The 18,675-nt window shown below is 51.4% G+C and overlaps 7 protein-coding genes across 7 annotated transcripts; 4 read left to right on the top strand and 3 right to left on the bottom strand.

Moving 5' to 3' along the window:
- Positions 1-113: 113 nt before the first annotated feature.
- On the top strand, positions 114-3,803 carry N7446_006250 (cohesin subunit IRR1; the record flags this gene model as incomplete). Its single annotated transcript, XM_058514998.1, has 2 exons — positions 114-650; positions 700-3,803. Exons 1-2 carry the CDS (start codon positions 194-196, stop codon positions 3,801-3,803), a joined length of 3,561 nt encoding a protein of 1,186 aa, XP_058372176.1. The 5' UTR covers positions 114-193.
- Positions 3,804-4,654: 851 nt separating this feature from the next.
- On the bottom strand, positions 4,655-6,954 carry N7446_006249 (karyopherin alpha). The gene is made up of 2 exons (XM_058514997.1): positions 6,628-6,954; positions 4,655-6,360 (listed from the first exon to the last, which is right to left on the bottom strand). Exons 1-2 carry the CDS (start codon positions 6,862-6,864, stop codon positions 4,939-4,941), a joined length of 1,659 nt encoding a protein of 552 aa, XP_058372175.1. The 5' UTR covers positions 6,865-6,954; the 3' UTR covers positions 4,655-4,938.
- Positions 6,955-7,232: 278 nt separating this feature from the next.
- N7446_006248 (uncharacterized protein) lies at positions 7,233-9,181 on the top strand (the record flags this gene model as incomplete). Its single annotated transcript, XM_058514996.1, has 4 exons — positions 7,233-7,490; positions 7,541-8,435; positions 8,487-8,844; positions 8,902-9,181. 4 exons carry the CDS (start codon positions 7,233-7,235, stop codon positions 9,179-9,181), a joined length of 1,791 nt encoding a protein of 596 aa, XP_058372174.1.
- Positions 9,182-9,508: 327 nt separating this feature from the next.
- N7446_006247 (CCCH zinc finger protein) lies at positions 9,509-11,071 on the bottom strand (the record flags this gene model as incomplete). Its single annotated transcript, XM_058514995.1, has 4 exons — positions 9,509-10,344; positions 10,402-10,744; positions 10,800-10,943; positions 10,997-11,071. 4 exons carry the CDS (start codon positions 11,069-11,071, stop codon positions 9,509-9,511), a joined length of 1,398 nt encoding a protein of 465 aa, XP_058372173.1.
- A 354-nt stretch (positions 11,072-11,425) lies between these two features.
- N7446_006246 (putative translocon-associated protein, alpha subunit) lies at positions 11,426-12,344 on the top strand (the record flags this gene model as incomplete). Its single annotated transcript, XM_058514994.1, has 3 exons — positions 11,426-11,497; positions 11,585-12,009; positions 12,062-12,344. The coding sequence occupies 3 exons, from the start codon at positions 11,426-11,428 to the stop codon at positions 12,342-12,344; spliced, it is 780 nt and encodes a 259-aa protein (XP_058372172.1).
- A 273-nt stretch (positions 12,345-12,617) lies between these two features.
- Positions 12,618-13,504, bottom strand: N7446_006245 (DNA 5'-adenosine monophosphate hydrolase; the record flags this gene model as incomplete). Its single annotated transcript, XM_058514993.1, is given in 2 exon segments — positions 12,618-13,369; positions 13,387-13,504. 2 exon segments carry the CDS (start codon positions 13,502-13,504, stop codon positions 12,618-12,620), a joined length of 870 nt encoding a protein of 289 aa, XP_058372171.1.
- A 211-nt stretch (positions 13,505-13,715) lies between these two features.
- On the top strand, positions 13,716-17,896 carry N7446_006244 (RNA helicase; the record flags this gene model as incomplete). The annotated part of the gene is made up of 3 exons (XM_058514992.1): positions 13,716-13,949; positions 14,023-17,533; positions 17,631-17,896. 3 exons carry the CDS (start codon positions 13,716-13,718, stop codon positions 17,894-17,896), a joined length of 4,011 nt encoding a protein of 1,336 aa, XP_058372170.1.
- Positions 17,897-18,675: the final 779 nt, after the last annotated feature.

Raw genomic sequence — 18,675 nt, 5'->3', positions numbered from 1 at the left:
CCTGTCGCAGTTATTTTACACTGTCAACTTGAACGTATTACGCCCACCCGTTTCGGTTGCTCGGTACCACCGCGCGTTGCACGGAGCGCGTCCCATTACACTCACTACCAGATCCACCGCCTCCATTCGAGGACATTGACCAACGCGCCTTTTTTCAATACTGCACATTTATATCTCACATTAATCCATCACCATGGATATCGACAACCCACCTCTATCAAGCCCCGGCCAGTCCACGCCCGCCGAAGACCGACGCAAATCTGGTCGGATGACGCGACGACCGGAGGTGTTTTCGCAAAGTCAACACTCTGAAGAAACAGCTGGGGGGAAACGCAAGCGAGGTGAGGCACGCGGCGACGAAGATGACGACGAAGAAGACGCGTCTGAGTCTGAGAGCGATACCGGTGACGATGAAGCCGATGAGGAGGAGTTGAGAGAGAAGCGACGTGCCGGACGTCGTACCGGCGCTAAAAAGTCATCGAAATTGAAATCGAAGCCGAAGTCACATGCGTCGAAGAAGCCAAAGGTCGCCGGTAATGGATTAGGTAGACTCGCTTTTCGTCCTGCTGCCAATGGCCGACTTCCGACTGCACGTCGTCGGAAACCCAAGGTTCGACCTAGTCTTGCGGCCGGCGAACGTGGACTGTTTGGTAAGTGAACCCTGCAAGCACAATCGACGCACGGCTAACACTATACTAGCGGAGGTTTTTGGAAAGAGCAACAACCCTGACACAGTCGCCGCTCAGTGGCTGTCACAATACCAACGTAATAATGGCCAGGCTATGCGAGATCTGATCAACTTCATCCTCCGATGCGCCGGAACTGACCTCGAGGTCGACAATGATGAAGTGGCTGATGTCGATAATGCCCCCGATCGAATTACAGATCTCCAGGCCCTTTACCAAGCAGAGGGTATCATCGAATATCCTCTCATCTCCAAGTCAAAAAAGTTCCGTGCTTTCCAGCCACTCCTCGAGGATTTCGTTGTTGCATTGATCAAAACCTTCCACGCCTCTTCAGTCTTGTACACCGACGATGCTGTGCTCGAAAACATCCAAATCTGGGTCTCTACCATGTCGACCTCAGAATGCAGACCTTTCAGACACACAGCTACTATGATCTCCCTCGGAATCATGAACGCCTTGTGTGATATTGCCCGCGAGGTCACAACCAGCGTGACAACCTCTCGCAAACAACTTGAGAGTGAAAAGAAGAAGAAGAACGTCAACAAGGGCCGCGTGGAGGCGATCCAAACAGCTGTCACAGAGGGCGAACAGAAGGTCGAGCGACTAGACGAGTTCCTGCAGGATTGGTTTGATACTATCTTTGTACACCGCTACCGAGACATTGATGGTCAGATTCGAGCCGAATGTCTGACAGCCCTAGGCGGATGGATTCGCGCATACCGGGAGGTTTTCTTCGAAGGCCAGTATCTACGATACCTGGGATGGACGCTTGCCGACATTGTACCTCAGACCAGACTTGTTGTTTTGTCTGAGCTGATTTCTCTATATGAGAACCGAGACAACATTGCTGGTTTGCACTCATTCACTGAGCGCTTCCGTCAACGCATTGTGGAGATTGCCGTCCAAGATGCTGATATTTCTGTGCGTGTGGCTGCCGTTGAGCTGCTCATCCACCTGCGTGAAGGAGGTCTCCTTGAACCGGATGACATTGATGCCGTCGGCCGACTGGTGTTCGACCTGGAACCCCGCATCCGGAAAACAGCAGGCCGCTTCTTTGTTTCTAATGTCGAGGATGCATTCGAATCGATTACTGAGGAGGTTGGAGAGGAGCTCAATGAACTGCTAGCCGATGACGATGAGGATGACTACGAGTCGCCTAAGCGTTCATGGATCAAGTTCAAATGCCTTACCGACCTGTTCCAGTCTTACGATGCGCAGCAAACTGAACAGCAACCAGAGCCATCCCCTCGTGACAGACTATTGGGAGTGCCCTTGGAGTCGCGCTTTGCTCTGGCTACCGAAGCTGTCTACGCTCATATGGAAGAGCTTGGTCAATGGCCCTCGCTGGCTGGGTATCTGCTCTATGATCACTCCCAGATCACAGACGAACCGTCTGAGGATGATACCGCAGGCGTTGTGAAGAACCTATACAAACTGGAAGAGGGACAGGAAGCCATCCTTCTGGAGGTTCTCTGCGCTGCAGTCAAGCTGAAGGTTCTGGATGTTGCCAAATCCGACATCGACAAGCGTGGCCGCAAGGTCAAGGCTCTGACATCCAAGATCCCCGAGCTTCAAGAAGAGATCTCCCACAACCTCGCACAAATCATCCCACGTCTTCTTAACAAGTTTGGGTCCGCGCCGGAATCAGCTTCTGCTGTCCTGCGCCTGGAGCACCTTGTGGACCTGGATACAATCCAGGATCTCCAGAAGGATGCCACCGCCTATTCCTCCCTGCTCAATGATATCAACAAACAATTCTTGACCCATTCGGACCAAGATGTTCTGGCTGAGGCTAGTGTTGCCTTCTTGCATGCAAAGAGCTCCGATGAGATGAAGGAGGTGCTGGAGAGCAAAGTCCAGGAGTTGTGGGATGACATGGTCGAGGCACTAGGCGCTCTATCGCGGAAGAAGGACGTTCAAGAAGGTGGCTCGATATCTGATCCTACTCTCACCGACCTGACCAACACCGTTACACGCATTTCCAACCTCGCCGGTATCACAGACTGCGCCGCAATCCTGGAAACCGTGCCCAACTCCCGCTCAAAATCCAAAAAGGACCACCCCGAAGCCCCCTTTAACACCCTCATCCGCCTCGCCGAGCGCGGCCTCCGCATGGAAGATGATGACGAAGACACTGCCATAACAGAGACCGAGCTAGTGACAAGCAGTATCCGCACACTGCTATTCTATTTCATGTGGAAGGTGCAGGCACTGTCCACAGCCCTAAACGAAGGAAAAGCAGCCTTCACCACTGCCTACTTCGAAGCCCTTACAAAAAGCCGCGAAACCTTCGCCGACACCCTAGTCAACATCATGAACTCCCGCGCAGGTCTCGACAACCTCCGCGTAGTAGCAACAACAACCTACCTCGACCTCCAAACCCTCTTCAGCACTCTCCGCAATCTAGGCACAGGCAGCACAAACGACGAAGACACCCTCTTCCAAACCCAAAGTCTAATTCACGAGATCGGCCCAGAAACCCAAGCCCTCCTCTCCAAAATACACAACAGCGCCGAAAGAACCTGGGCCAAGAAATCAGGTCTGGACCACGAACCCGCAGACGACGATGAACCAGCCTCGGAAGATGAACCCGAAGACGAAGACGAAGCCAGCGATGAAGAAGACGAAGCCGTTCTCAACGAACGGCTTCGCTCTAGCATCTTCGCTGAACAGCGCCTCTGCGAGATAACGGGAAAACTCGTCTTGGCCATCATCGCCCGTGTCATTGATGCATCTGGCGCGAAGCGTGGCGCGTTGAAGAAACGTCTACTTCGGAACAAGACCGTTCTTGGTCAGAATTATCGTGAAGTCTTGTCTTATCTTGAAGAGAGGAAGCCTAGAGCTGCGGCGTCTAGGAGTAAGGGTAAGCAGACTGCTAAATCTGCTGCTAAGTCTGCTTCTGCTGCACCTCCTACTCCTGCTAAGGAGAGTAAGTCTGCGGAACGTGTTAATGATGAGGAAGTGGAACATCCCGAGACTGTGGAGGAAGATGAGGATGAGGATTTGCGGGCCCGTGGTCTTGTAGAAGAAGATATTGATCGAGAGGGTGGGGATGGAGATGAGGACGAGGGATTAAATTCTGCACCTGAGGATGAGGATGAGGTGATGGGTGATTAAATTTGATGGGATTTTATTCTTGTCTCAATTGATGGGTTAACGTGTGTTCTGAAAAATAATCTCTTTTTTTTTTTGTTTCTTTTTCAGATCTTCTATTCATGTCATATGTTGTGGCTTGAGGTGATTTAACTCGATTGTATCTCTCTCTTTTTCTTCTTCTTCTTTGCTTCTGTTCTTGTTTGCGTGGACATCGACCTTTTCATTTCTGTATGTTATATTCTTCTTTTGCTTTTTTTTGCTTTGCTCTGATATGAGTTGAATCTATTCCCCTCTGTTTTCGCGGTATTTTTTTTGAATTTTGATGATACTTGCTACATATCAAGCCATGTTTGGGTCATTGAACTTGGACTACGTGCATTAAGCTATATATATCACGAACCACACGGCTGACATGAATCATTGCAACGTTGAAAGCCGAGCAGTATGTTACAATATTTCCCGGAAAAGGTTAGATGGCCCTTAGAATAACAGCGCCTACGATGACTACGAATTAGATCGAATAGATTGATCAAGAAATTGGCATTTTTCCTGGAAAACTTCAAGGTGACCATGAGAAAAGCACAATCGACAAACATTTTCAGGGGCATGTCTTGGCCAGGCTGTCGACGACACACTAGGGCTATCGTCCACAATACACGCCCCTGTTGTCATCGAGCGAGGGGAAGCTCCCGCGCAGGAGACCAAAACCCCGCCAGGGAACACCAGGGGGGTTGGGGGACATTAACATAACTGGAGAAAACCGATCCTGCAAACAAATACGCCTGTGTATGAGGATGCTAAAGGGGGGAGGGGGATACATGACGGTGAATCTTGTTTATCGTGAAATCAAAAAAACAAAGAAAAAAAAAAAAAAGAGAAAAGAAAAAGGGAAGGGGGAAGGGGAAGATGAAAATCGTAACAAGAGCGCGAGGTAGAAGGGGAAGGAGTCAAAAGAGCTCCAGGTACTATCCAGACACACGGTCAGACCGAGAAGCACCTAAAGTGCGAAGCGAACGAAGTGGCTTTTTGCGAGCAAGTTGGACTCTCGATAGCCAATGCTGCCCCACCCAAGCGAGTATGTGCTGGGTGCAACTTCGACGATTTTATTGAAGGAGAAAAGCAAGAAAGCAACATATTGATGTGGTCATTGGTGTCTTTACATGTCCATGGTGTCGCCGCCGTTGGAGAAGTTGAATCCACCGGGCTGCTGCTGGCCAGTACCAAGGGAGAATCCAGTCTGGGTCTGTTGGGGAGCAAGCTCCTCAATGTCACCGCCGGCCTCATCCTCGTCGGAGAAGTACTTCTCAATGATGTTGTAAGCCTTCATGTAGATCTCCTCGTTGGCATTGTTTTGGCAGTCGTGGATCTTCTCCATGCCACCAGCCTCCTCGATGAAGAGAGCGTAGCGATTGACACGAGCCTCACCGGGCTGGCCAGCCTCCTTGTCCATGTCGCCGACCTTCAGGATGTTCTCAAGGCCATCAAGAGCGACCTGGATGATCTTATTATCGGGACAGGCGAGGAGGTCGCACAGGGGCTTGATGCAGCCTTGGGAGACAAGGTAGCGAATCTGATCGGGCTTCTGGAGACCACCAGAGGTGGCGTTGGAGATAGCCCAGCAAGCCTCCTTGCGGGTCTTGAAGTCACCATTGGCGAGCAAGTTGATCAGAGGGGCAATGATGCCAGCGTCAATGACAGCCTGGATTTGGCTGGAGTTACCAGCGGTAACGTTGGAGATGGTCCAGCAGGCCTCCTTACGGATACCATCCTTGGTGGAGCTCAGGAGAGAGAGCAGGGCGGGTAGAGAGCCACAGTTGATAATGACCTGGGTCTGGACGTCGTCACCGGTGACAATGTTACCCACGGAACGGAGAGCGGGAGTCTGAACGGAGGTGGAAGCGTGCATGAGGAGCTCCACCAGGCGGCGGGGGATACCGGCCTCAATAACGGCCTGAATCTTGTCGTTGGCGCCATCAGACAGGTAGGAGATAGCCCAGCAGGCGTCAATCAGGACCTCATCGTCAAGCATGTAGATGAGCTTGGCGAGGACCGGGAGAGCAGGGGCAATAGTGTTCCAGTCGGGTTGGGGGGTCTTGCCACGGCAGAAGTTGCTAAGGGTCCAGGTGGCATTGCGGAGCATGCTAAGCTTGCGGCCATCATTGATGAGGTTCAGGAGGGGGCGGAGAGCACCGGCACCGAGAACGAAGTCACGGCAGTGAGGGCTGTCACCGGCAATGTTACCAAGAGCCCAGACGGCCTGCTCGCGGACATCGGGCTCAGGGCTGCTGAGCAGCTCGACGAAGATGGGGACAGCACCAGCTTCAATGACGACCTGGGTTTGCTGAGCGGAACCAGATGCAATGTTGGTCAGAGCCCAGGCAGACTCGAACTGAACCAGAGTGTGAGGCGAGCGAAGGAACTCCACGAAACGGGCAACGACACCGGTCTCAATGACCCGCTCGATGGGAGGGTTGCGCTCCTTGGAAAGCAATTTGCGGAACTTAGTGGTGGCCTGGATCTGTTCCTCAACCTGGTCGGAGAAGACACCCTTCACCATCAAAGGAAGCTCGACGTTAAGCTAGATGATTCATTACGTTAGCTTTGTAATCCAAACAATGATATTTTTACAGTGGGGCGTGGGCTGGAAGACCCAAGTTTGGAGGGGCTTCGTGGGCCATGGCAACAGGGCGGTGAAAAAATTCCTTGTTGATGATCGCATCATGAAAACAAAGGAATCGAAAAGGACCCAGTGGGTGGCAACGACACCACGGTCGCTGAGAAGCCCGATCTCAATAGATAGAAGGAATGAAAATTCAAGTGCTGAAGGGAAATTTTCAAAACATACCTCACTCTCGATAGCACTAGCTTCATCGTCGCTCTCAGTGGCGGCGTTCACGCCACCTACGCTGATACCACCATCCCGTGTCTGAATACCACGTCTCTTGGCCAAGTTGTCCTCACGCTTCTGCTTTCGGATCTCGACCTGCTGCTCCTCACGGCGACGGCGGAGCTCATCGGGCTTGAACTGGCCTCTGGCCTTGAACTGCGTGCGGCGGTGTTCGGGGATATAGCGTTCCGCCATTGTGAATGTGAGAAGAGCTGAATGAAGCGCGCCACGTGAATCAGAAAGAAGTTAAGTGATGTAGGATGGGCGCGCTGTGGATGGAAAGAGGAAGAGAGAGATGTGGGGGAGAAGAAGAGAGGAAGAAAGAGGAACATCTTGTGTGGAAGGAGGGGGGATCATGTGATCACCCATTCTATTTACTCTACGCGGTAACGTGCACGACTTCAAGTTGTTTGTAATTGGGGATCTTTTTTTTGCTTTACCTACGCTTGACTATGGATGTACATTGTCAAGTTTCCAGTGTTTTCTGAGTTGTTACCTCGCGATATCTAAGCATCGGGAGCTTGCAGGACGCCCCGTGAACCTGCCAAATTCCAACCACAGCTATGGCTCTAGGAGATTTGGTATCTATCTCCACTGCTTGTTCTTCCAGGGGAACTTTCAGTGTGCTAGGCGTGGTGGTTGATACTCTCCCACCCCTTCGGACCAAAGGCTCCTCTGCGTGTGTCACATTCACCATTAAAGACTCCGAGTTTGATGCACCTCACTGGCAAGGGGGTCTGAAAGTCAAATATTTCAACGACGATGAAAGTCACCTTCCCAATGTTCAGGTCAACGACCTAGTTCTGCTACGAAGCATCCGGGTGAGTCAGACTGAATAACATCAAGACTATAAAGCTAATGCCGGGTTCAGGTGAGCATCTACCAAAACAAGCCCACAGGAGTTGTCTCCCAGCAGGAGAGCGTTTTCTGGATAGTTTTTCGACCAGAGCCAGGGCCAGGATCCAGTCTGTCCATCACCAGTGGTCCTGTTCCTTTTGAGCCGAATTTATGGGAAAAGGACCAGGCGCAGGCACTCTTGGATCGTGTGTCTGCCGAGGGGCATATTGTGCAACCATCCACATCGCGCAGTGTGCCCGTCTCTCAAAGGCCTTCCCACGTTGTTCAAGCTTCTGCCTCGACCCCGAAATCGGGATTACCCTTCTCCCTTATTAAAGATGTCAAGCCGGGCAAATTTGCTCAACTACTTGGTCAAGCTGTAAAGCTGGACACGTATGACAGCGAGAAATGCCTGATGCTCATGACTGATTACACGGAGAATTCGCAACTTGAGGACTACAAGAAGCCTGGGGAAGAAGAAGACGAGTCAGGCCCCGAAGGCGATCAATTCAACTACTTGGCACGGAGGAGAAAGGACTGGCCCGGTCCCTGGGGTCAATTAACGATCCAAGTGACTTTGTGGGAACCCCATGCCACCTATGCTCGAGAACATATCAAGCCAGGTGATCTTGTTCTCTTGACCTATGTACGGATCAAGGAAGGTCGTGGCTTAGAGGCTGCTGTTCACCAAGACAGGAAATACCCAGAAAAGCTTCATATCAAGGCACTGAAGGGTGGCCATGACGAACGCGCACAGGCGTTGATGAAACGTCGGGCAGAGTACTGGAAGATCCATGGTGAACCCAAGGCCGATACCAAGAATGCCAAAAAGCGGAATAAGAAGGCCCAAGAGCAGAAAAAGGAGGCAAAAAAAGAAGCAGGGCAGCTCATTTTGCCAGCAGCCACGCGAACCAAGCTAAATCCACACAGTGAGTCTACTTTATGCGAGAGAATTACACTAGCTAATAGATGTATTACAGTCAAACCAAACGCCTACCTAGCCACTGTTTCTCCTCTTGAAAAGATTTTGCGGGCAGAATCTCACATCAACCATGCTCCAGGAGGCGTTGTCTACCAACTACCATTCCAAAATGTCAACTATATCTCCGAACTCCGTGTGGTCGATTTCTTTCCTCCAAATTTAGAAGACTTCGCCGTGCAGACTACACAAGCAGCCTTGTCAGAAGACACAGAGACATACTCTGGCTGGGAATGGCGGTTCTGCCTCCTTGTGGAAGGAGTGGAGCCACAGCCTTCTAAGCAGCAACCCCGGGCACGAATGAAGCTTTTCGTGTCTCGTCATGACGGTGATTGTCTCCTGGATATGGAAGCAATAGAGTAAGATATCCATCCTTTTGCCATACCACTTGCGGAATCATGTTGACCCCTCCACAGCCTTCGCAAAAGACCTCGAAAACTGGATCTTATGAAAGAGAAGCTCTTCTATCTCTGGGGCAATCTCGAAGAGCGAAAGAAAGCCATAGCTTCTGGCAACCAAAACCCAGAACCACTCAGCTCGCTGCCATTCAAATGCTGCATCAAGGAATACGGAGTGAAGTGTACCCATAACAAAGACCCCAATGCAATGGATGTCGATGGCGAGGACTGCAGCCAGCCCGATTGCTTTGGATGGGAGAGACGTTTCGGCATATTTGGCACAACTATCCACTCATGAAGTTTACGATCTACTTGTATTATTATCAACACAGATACCCTCAGAAAATTCCGTTGTTATGATCACTAGTAATACAATTTAAGTGAGATAATAAGTGTTGGGGTCCTCCCAATCATCTTTATTACCAGTATGGAAAAAAGATGATGTTGAATTCTCCATGTAAAGCAAGCCTGTCCCCATGCACCGTCCACAACTCCTGTTAATGGGTGCTTCCGATGAACCTTTCCCCCATTAAACCCAAACCCGGTCGCGCCGAAGTCAGTAGAAAATATTTAAGGGACTTTTCGAGTGGATAAGATCCAGTTCACCCTAGATGGGCGAACCAGCTTAGATCTTAGTCACTTTCACAATGTTTGTGTCGATTCCGTGCGCCACAGGGTCGAAACGGCAAGTCTCGCCGCGGAAGCAAGTCTTTTTACCTGGCTCGCTCTGAGGACAACGGTGGCCATAGATACACTCGACATCATCACAATCCAGCCCGAATCGACATGGGGTCATGCGAGCAATGGCTGACAGGATGTGCAGTTCTTGGCGGCTCAATTTGCGATCATGGTCGTGATAGCAGTTCTCTTCATTAGGACATTCCCCGAGCAAAAAGTGATAGTTGCACAATTTGAGCTTCTTCAGGCGGTTAAGATCATCCCGGGGGATGCTCTTGAAATCGAGTCGATCGACACGCTGGCCGTACTTATTTCGTTCCACGGCCTTGGGAGAGGTTGAGCTAGGTACCTTCGGTCGAACAACTTGGAAGTCAGGATTCTCGGAGGGCGAGAGCTTATTTGCCACAGCAGTAGACAATGGAACGCCTAGACCCGACATACTGGTGCTCGTGGATGTTCTTGACAGAGGAGCAGGAGTCTGGAATTGTTGGGTTGGCGATGGCGTGAGCAACCCCCTCGAGGGAAGCGAATTCTTCCAGGGGGCTGTCCAGGTAGGTGCAATCTTAGAAGAGCGGAAGACATCTGGGAACTTCGTAGTGCGATATGTGCTCTTCAGGGTATCAAACTCCTTGTCGAAAGGAAGGCCTTCAAGTAGTGAAACCCGGCCAGTGAAATCTCCATCGACTAACACATCTTCCAGGAACCGAGCATATTCTTCAGTGGAGGCGCAACCTAGGAAGAGTTGGTGGCAATGGCAGTTGTATAAGTAGAGCTTGAATGCCTCTGAGAGACAAGAGCGAATTAGCACTTTGTTCCGCAGTCACAGGCTGTACCACGTACCTTTGATCTTATCGTGTGCTTTGTTCTTGCCTGTTCCAACATCGACGATCTCAAAGAACGAAGTGCTTTCATTGAATCCCCGAATAAATTCCCCGATTGCAGACGCCTCTAGGGTGATCCCACCCCGACTGCAAGCCTCGGTGAATCCCTTCACATCAAGATAGATCTTGGTCATTATCTTCGGCTCGGTAATCGTTGAGAGGTTCGCCGTCACATATCCCTGGAGAGAGGTCCAGAGCTGCTTGGCAGCATTTCGTCCACCTTGTTCTCCCAGCTGCAGAAATTCGTCCTTGAATATTACGCCTTCGCCATCTAAGAGCAAAACGACAAATGGTTCCCGATCCTAAGCAAGGAATGTGTCAGCGCACGTTCAAATGCCATTCCACCGCTGCGCTCACCATAATAGTCTTGATTCGCGATATTTGGTCCATCAACTCCATCTCATGCAACTGAATATCGCGATTGAATCGGGTCTCGCGTTCATGGTCAAGTTTCTCCTGCTGGAAGGAGTTTTCTAAGGTAGTCACTCGTTGGAGAAGTTCCTGGGAGCAAGACGTGTTAGCAGTGTCCGGACCAAGGGAGAGGTCGTCGCTACCTCGATGAAATCATTCTTCTGCTGGTCCAGAGCACTAATCTGGCGATAGCGCTCTAAATAAGCCTGGGCTGCCATTTCTCAAGTGATAAAAGTGCGAAAGATTTGAGGTGAAAGCAGAGAATGCGACAACTTGGAAGATAAGAGAAAGAAGGTAAGGAGAGAAGCCGGTTTCAAGACTGAAAGCGAAGTCCGGTTAGGCGCTTTGCAGGGCGATCTACACAGCGCGTAGATGAAGAGTCACTGATCCCAGTGCGCCTTTATTAATATATGGAAATTATAGCACGCGTCTTCTTTTACTTCAAAAAAAATCGATCTAAAAACCGCGGATGCAATCTTGCTGAGTCAGCCCCCGGTTTTGCCATACGTGGAGCCAACTCTCCTTCTCCTCTTCCTCTTACCTCCCTCGTTTCGCTTTTGGTTCTCTGCACAATGACTCGCTTCGGTTTCCTCTCGCTGGCTCTCTTCTCGCTCCAGGCCTTCGTCGGCACCGGCTTTGCTGCTGTATGTTTGTCATGTCCTTCACGTCTTTCGCGTCCTTCGCGTCCATGTCCACTCTCGCAGACTCAATTGACTGATTTGATATTATAGGATGCTGAGAAGGCCGCGGAACCAGAGGCTATCAGCCTGGCTGTCACTGCCCAGGCTTCCTTCCCTGCTTCCGAGATCTTCGGCATCAAGCTTGTCAACGGTCACCCGACCCAGGCGCTGATCGCCATCGCCAACGATGAGCCGAACCCAATCACTGTGAACTTCATCGGTGGAAGCCTGCGGAACCCTGATGATCAGACCCAGGTCGTCCGCAACTTGACCGCCGTTCGCTACGGTGTCGAGATCCCGGCCGGTCAGAAGGAGACCATCAGCTACAGCTTTGCCACCGAGATGCACCCCCAGGATCTCCTGATGACTCTCTCTGCCATCGTCTCTGACAGCGAGGGCAACTTCCTTCCTATCACTGCCCACAATGGCACAGTCAGCGTTGTTGAGGCCGACACCAGCATTTTCGACCCTCAGATGTAATACCCCTCCTTGGACTCTGAGGTCAATTGGGCTAACAATTGCTTCCAGTCTCTTCCTCTACTTCTTCCTCTTGGCCTGTGTCTCTGGAACCGGCTACTTCTTCTACTCCGTCTGGATCGCCCCCTACTTCCCCCAGAAGCGCAAGGCTGGAAAGCCCACCGAGAAGCGCCCCCAGGGCGCCAAGCGCAGTGAGGTCCAGGCTACTGAGGAGACCTCCAGCGGCGCTGCCGTTTCCTCCGCCACCACCTACAACGCCGACTGGATTCCCTCCCACCACATCACCCGCCCCGAGGCCCGCAAGTCGAAGGGCCGCTCCAAGGCCCGTGCGTAAATGCACTGAAGTGTGGGAGATTGGCATCAAATGCACACATCGACCCCAAGTTCTTGTCCAGTGAAGGCTGTATCTGACGTGCTGGAAATGCATCGTTCCTTACTGGCCGAATTGTCACTGTAGGCATGTATATTTACCAGATAGAAGATTTTGGCGCTGTCTAGCTTCTTCGGAACGCAGACTGGAAGGCCTGTAGAAGTCGAATCCATTATCATACCACGCTGTGCCTTATGTGGCAGTGCTGGTCTATCTTCGCATTCATTCATTGCTATCTCATAACTTCTTCCATTCCGTAAACTCCTGTTCCAGATGTTGCTTCAATTCCACAAAGCGGTTCCCGAACCCCCTTCCACAACGCCAGCAAGTGAAGTCTCGCTTGAGATATCCCTCCTTGGTGGGATGCCTCCGTACATCATCCTCCGCCAAGGGAAAGTCATCAATCGGAACGAAGAACGGCGTCGAGAAACTATTGTAGTGCTTCCGGTGCTTCAGACGATCACTATACCGATCAACAGATAGCACATGAATATGCAAGTGATTCATCGACGGCACAGCATGTACCCCGACTACAACCTCCTGTTCCCAATCTCGACCCTGCGGCAGCTCATCCGGCGGCGGATCAGTACTCAACGCCGTTTGTCTTGCCTGCTCCTGCGCGGAATCCTTCCCATATTTGCGTCGTAGCTCCCCCGCTGCTAGTTTGCGAAGCTTGCGTGTTTCTGCCTTTACTTTTTCTAAGAATTCGGCATCCTCGAAAGCGTCAAACGGGTGAAGATATGTCTTGGTCTGCTCACGCGGGAGAAGGAGTAGGTGCAGTGATGACTTTGGGAACATGTCGTGGATCGCTACAAAGTCTGCATTGTGGTATACTACCACATTGGGAGGGTATGTTTCTGGCTTTGCGATGTAGGCGCCTAATCCGTCGCGAGCACCGAAGGTAGCTTGCCCTCTGGAAGCGTTGCGATCAGATGGTGATCTGGGCGCATGCTTGGGCTGTTTGCTTTTGGGGGCGAGGAGTTCGGTGACTATTGGATCAAGATACAAGTCAGCTTAGCTTCAGCAATAAAAATGAGTGCCGCATTACAAGCATTTCTCTTCTCCGATGTGCCAGGTTGGTTCGGCTCATCCTTGCTGGGACTAGGGCGTGGCTCCATGGACATGATGGCTTGAGACAGCGAGTTACGTATATATCGGCAGCATTGCCGGCAAAGTCAAGAATCACATTCGCAACTCCGACGGAGGTTGAAGAGACTCATGAATCGGCGTCCCAAAGTGCTCCCCGCAAATCCCAAAGCGGTTTAGTGCGGGACGTGTGCCCGGGCTTAAGAAAGTTGATCTCCAATTTTTGCGAATACTCACGGATCTACACAGATGGCCCCCAAGAAGAAAGGCGACGGCCATGGAGGTCCCAAGCCTGGCACGAAACAGGCCAAAGCCGCCGCTGAGAAAGCAGGCGACGCGAAGAAGCCAGCGCCGCCAGAGGAGCCCAAGAAACCTTCTGTGAAGGAGGTTATCGGCGGCGCGTCATGGACGGGCAAGCTACCAGTCAATATGCTGGCGGAGCATTGTCAGAAACAAAAATGGGAGAAACCCGAGTACAGCATGGTATCTATACCTCCGGGGTGTGTCCGCAAACACAGGTACTCAGTCAGATGCTGATGAATTGCGACAATTGCAGATTAAAACATCAGATGGCTTTGTTTCCACCGTTACTATGAAGAAGACAGATCCTAAGACTAAGGAATTAATCGTTATTCCGCCGATGAAGCTCCCTCCCTCCCATAAGCATCTCGCCGGACAACCTACTGCCCTTGAGGCGCGCCATTTCGCTGCAGCATTTGCTCTGTTCAGAGTATGTAATATGCGCAATATTCATATGATGATGCCCCCGACATACAAGAAACTTTGGAAGGAAGACTTTGGTGCCATCAAAGCGGCAGATACTCGGGAAGGCAAGGGCTGGATGTACGAGGCAGATCCGTTCCTGGCCAAACAAGAGCGCGAAAGTGCTGCCGCCGATTTGGCGAAGAAGAGAGCAGATCGCGAGAAGGCCCAGGCAAAGGAGAAATCCTCTGGCGTGGAATTAGGGCTCGGGAATGGTGATGCCAAAGGACGACGCATCTGGTCCCAGGCGCCCAAGGTTGACATGGGAACACGGATTCGACGAGATATTGAAGGGCTTCTGCGACAACATACAATCTGGAATCCTTACGGAGTGAAGATTCCACAGAACCAAAAGAAGACTATTGTTGAAGAGTTCTTTGGGTTAGGGTTCCGGCGCAGCCACGTTGAAGAAGCTACTGCGGAATGCAAAGACCGCGAAGAGGTTCTGGAGTGGCTTCTGATCTATGTTCCTGATGACGATCTCCCGCCGTGGAGTTTGCCAGAGGGATATTCAGCTGGAGTTAGCATTGGTTCGGCCGATCTTGCTCGTGAAGGCAAGATCAAGCGGTTGGCTTCAGTGGGTTATCCAGCTGATATGTGCTCTCAAGTTTTGGATAGCAAAAAGGGTGATGAGTTGGCGGCTGCCGAGTATTTACAAGGTACTCTGGTTTATGGATCACATTTCATATCTCCGCCTGTGGTCGACGAGGAGGATGAAGTTTGGACAGAAGAGCAATCTACCCTGGAGGCCATTTTTGGTGAACGCTACCATCGCATCTCTGCAAAGGTTTGCGAGATCAATAGCGAGGCCTCTGAGGTTCCAGAGAATACAACCTTCCGCTTCCAAAAGCCCTCTGCTCATTACCCAACAACGGCTCCTATTATTTCAATATACTCCAAGGGTGTCCCGGCTTATATACGCTTGAGTGCTATCCGTCGTGCAGTACAATATGCCGAGGAGAACTTCTCAGGTGAACCTATGATATTCAACATCCTGGATTGGCTAGAAGTCAATCTAGCGGATATCATGGAGAATCCAGGCAAATTGCGCGAGATCTCTGCTGTGACAGCCTTGTCAACTGCTGAAACCACCGAGATCCCCGCGCGCTCTTCGCGCAAACAGAAGAGGGGCATCGATTGGAAGGTCGACTCACCACGGAGTTTGGCGATCAGAGACGCCTGGGAAGCCAAACAGACGACTGCTCCGCAGATAGACATGTGTCGGAAACGACAAGCACTCCCTGCTTGGAACACTCAAGAAGCTATCATTGAAGCTGTCAACTCACACCAGGTTACTATCATCTCCGGTGAAACTGGTAGTGGTAAGAGTACACAATCCGTACAGTTCGTTCTGGACGACATGATCAAGCGAGGACTTGGAGGCGCTGCCAACATCATCTGTACGCAACCACGTCGAATTTCAGCCCTCGGTCTTGCCGACAGAGTCAGCGATGAGCGATGCGCGACAGTTGGTGACGAAGTGGGATATGTGATTCGAGGCGAGTCAAAGGCTAAGCCAGGCTTAACAAAGATCACATTTGTGACTACGGGTGTTTTGCTGCGTCGGATTCAATCAGGCGGTGATGCGGACGGCAATGTCTCGAGCTCCCTCGCGGACGTATCGCATGTAGTCGTTGACGAAGTTCACGAGCGCAGTCTGGATACTGACTTCCTCCTGGCGCTGCTGAGAGATGTTCTGCGTTATCGCAAAGACTTGAAGGTTATTCTCATGAGTGCCACTCTTGATGCTGGCATCTTCATGAATTACTTTGGCAGTCAGAGGTCTGTTGGCTTGGTCAACATCCCTGGTCGAACATTCCCTGTTGAAGATTATTACTTGGACGATGTCATCAGGGACACAGGCTTTGCGCCAGAACTTGCCGACGAGTGGGACGATGAAGAGACCCCTCGAGGCGAGGAGACCCTCGGCAAAGCTCTACGGAGTGTGGGCATGGGAATCAACTATGACCTGATCGCATCCACAGTCCAATACATCGATGCCCAGCTAGGAGACCAACCAGGCGGCATCTTGATCTTCCTTCCCGGTACCCTCGAAATCGACAGGTGTCTCACGGCAGTCAAGAGAATCCCCAACACACACCCTCTACCATTACATGCATCCCTACTCCCAGCGGAGCAGCGCCGAGTCTTCCAAAGCCCACCAAAGGGCAAGCGAAAGATCATCGCAGCCACAAACGTCGCCGAAACTTCCATCACAATCGAGGACGTAGTCGCCGTCATCGACACAGGCCGAGTCAAAGAAACAAGTTACGACCCGAAAGACAACATGGTCCGCCTCCAAGAAGTATGGGCCTCCCAAGCGGCCTGCAAACAGCGCCGCGGTCGAGCAGGCCGTGTCCGCGCCGGCACATGCTACAAGCTCTACACCCGCAAAGCCGAATCAAACATGGCGCAACGCCCAGACCCAGAAATCCGCCGCGTGCCTTTAGAACAACTCTGCCTCTCCGTCAAATCAATGAAAGGAATCGAAGATGTCGCAACCTTCCTAGCAAACACAATCACCCCACCAGAAAGCATAGCCGTCGAAGGCGCCTTAAACTTCCTCCACCGCGTCGGAGCCCTAGACCATGACAGACTCACAGCCCTGGGCCGCTACCTCTCCATGATCCCAGCCGACCTCCGCTGCGCAAAACTCATGATCTACGGCTCCATCTTCGGCTGCATGGAACCGTGTCTCACAATCGCCGCCATGCTAACAGTTAAAAGCCCCTTCGTCTCACCCCGCGAGAAACGAGACGAAGCAGACGCCGCCAAGGCCTCCTTCTCCCGTCTCGGCGACGGCGACCTCCTCACCGACCTCTCCGCCTACCAGGCCTGGTCAGAGCGGACCCGGGCGCAAGGCGGTTACTGGGGAACGCAGTCATGGTGTGCGGCGAATTTCCTCTCTCACCAGACACTTCGCGATATCTCCTCCAACCGCGCACAGTTCGTCTCATCGCTCAAAGACGCGGGGATCCTGCCCGTCAACTATTCCGATGCATCGACTGCGTGGAACCGCAACGCCGCGAACCGGAACTTGATCCGCGCACTCATCGCTGGTGCGTTCCAGCCACAGGTTGCGCAGATCTCGTTCCCGGATAAGAAGTTCGCTAGTTCGGTCACTGGTACTGTGGAAGTTGACCCCGACGCGCGTACTATCAAGTACTTCAACCAGGAGAACGGGCGCGTCTTCATCCATCCTAGTTCTATTCTCTTCTCTGCGCAGGGATATCCCAATGCGGCGGCTTATCTTAGTTACTTTACTAAGATGGCTACTAGCAAGGTGTTTATCCGGGATCTTACCCGTAAGTCAAGAATCTCCTTTCTCTGTTTCCTCTCCTCGAGACTCGACCCCGAGACCCTTATCTGAAGATTGGTTTCTAACATTACGTTTTGTCGCAGCCTTCAACGCGTATTCCCTCCTCCTCTTCTGCGGCTCCATCGAACTAGACACCGTTGGCCGCGGTCTAGTGGTAGACGGCTGGCTCCGACTACGCGGGTGGGCACGTATCGGCGTGCTCGTTTCGCGGCTTCGCACTATGTTAGATGAGGCTCTTGCGGAGCGGTTTGATAGTTCTTCCTTGGGGATTGATGGGAGTAACAGTATTGGCGACAGGGTGATTGAAGCTGTGAAGAAGTTGATTGAGTTTAATGGGCTTGATCAGTGATATGGATAGACGGAGGCCGAGTCCAAAGGTTGTGGGTTATATCGTTAGATGACGTACATACTAGAGTTAGATGAAGATTGGATGATTTATGATATACCAGGCTATACAGACCGAATCGGTTCAAAATGTTTGTCTGGTAAACCACCGCGTACTGTAGGGGTTTTCATAGAAGATTGTGTACGGTTCATGGGGATTGAAATGCAATGTGTGACGAATGGAAGGAGTGATTCGTTCAAAAGACCCAAGTAGACTAAGGAAAGCTCATAGCTGACAGTTGGCATTGCCAGGGCTGGACATAAGTCAAAAAGACCAAAATACATCAAAACAGAGTCTCATCCAAGTGACTCTCATCAACACTCCGCCCAAATGGCTACAAAATAGGTCAAGGAAGAGGACCGAGGAATCAGGGATGCAAATTTGGATCCATTTGCTATCTGGGAAAGACGAGTCATCCCTAAGGCTATCTCAATATGCAATAATCACGTAGTAATAGATGCATGAGAGACGCCACAAGGAAAACAGAGTATGTAACGATCTTGAGACAATTTGCAAGCAATGTGTGGGACGGGGAAAGATCATTAGGGCAAAGACAGTTCCATGGAAAAGGCATCAACACGGATGGGGGAATTACGCATGAACAAATGGAATGAGGTATGTTCCCGTGGAGGTAAAAAAAACGAAGCAAATCAAGGACGCCGAGCGAGAAAAAAGTCCGTCGTCAACGCCTTCCGATCATAATCCCATGTCCGGAAATTTGAGGCGTCAAGTCATCTCGTCGT

Source organism: Penicillium canescens (genome assembly GCF_028828765.1).
Source record: "Penicillium canescens strain IBT 15451 chromosome Unknown utg000004l_segment0_segment0, whole genome shotgun sequence".
In the NCBI taxonomy this organism is placed as follows: Eukaryota; Fungi; Ascomycota; class Eurotiomycetes; order Eurotiales; family Aspergillaceae; genus Penicillium; species Penicillium canescens.
This window is presented reverse-complemented; position numbering and strand designations above follow the sequence as displayed.

Excerpts from the sequence above, each read along its gene's own strand:
- N7446_006249 (XM_058514997.1), bottom strand. The coding sequence starts at position 6,864 with ATGGCGGAACGCTATATCCCCGAACACCGCCGCACGCAGTTCAAGGCC. Across the intron at positions 6,361-6,627 it reads CTAGTGCTATCGAGAGTGAG|CTTAACGTCGAGCTTCCTTT; the intron begins GTATGTTTTGAA and ends TGAATCATCTAG.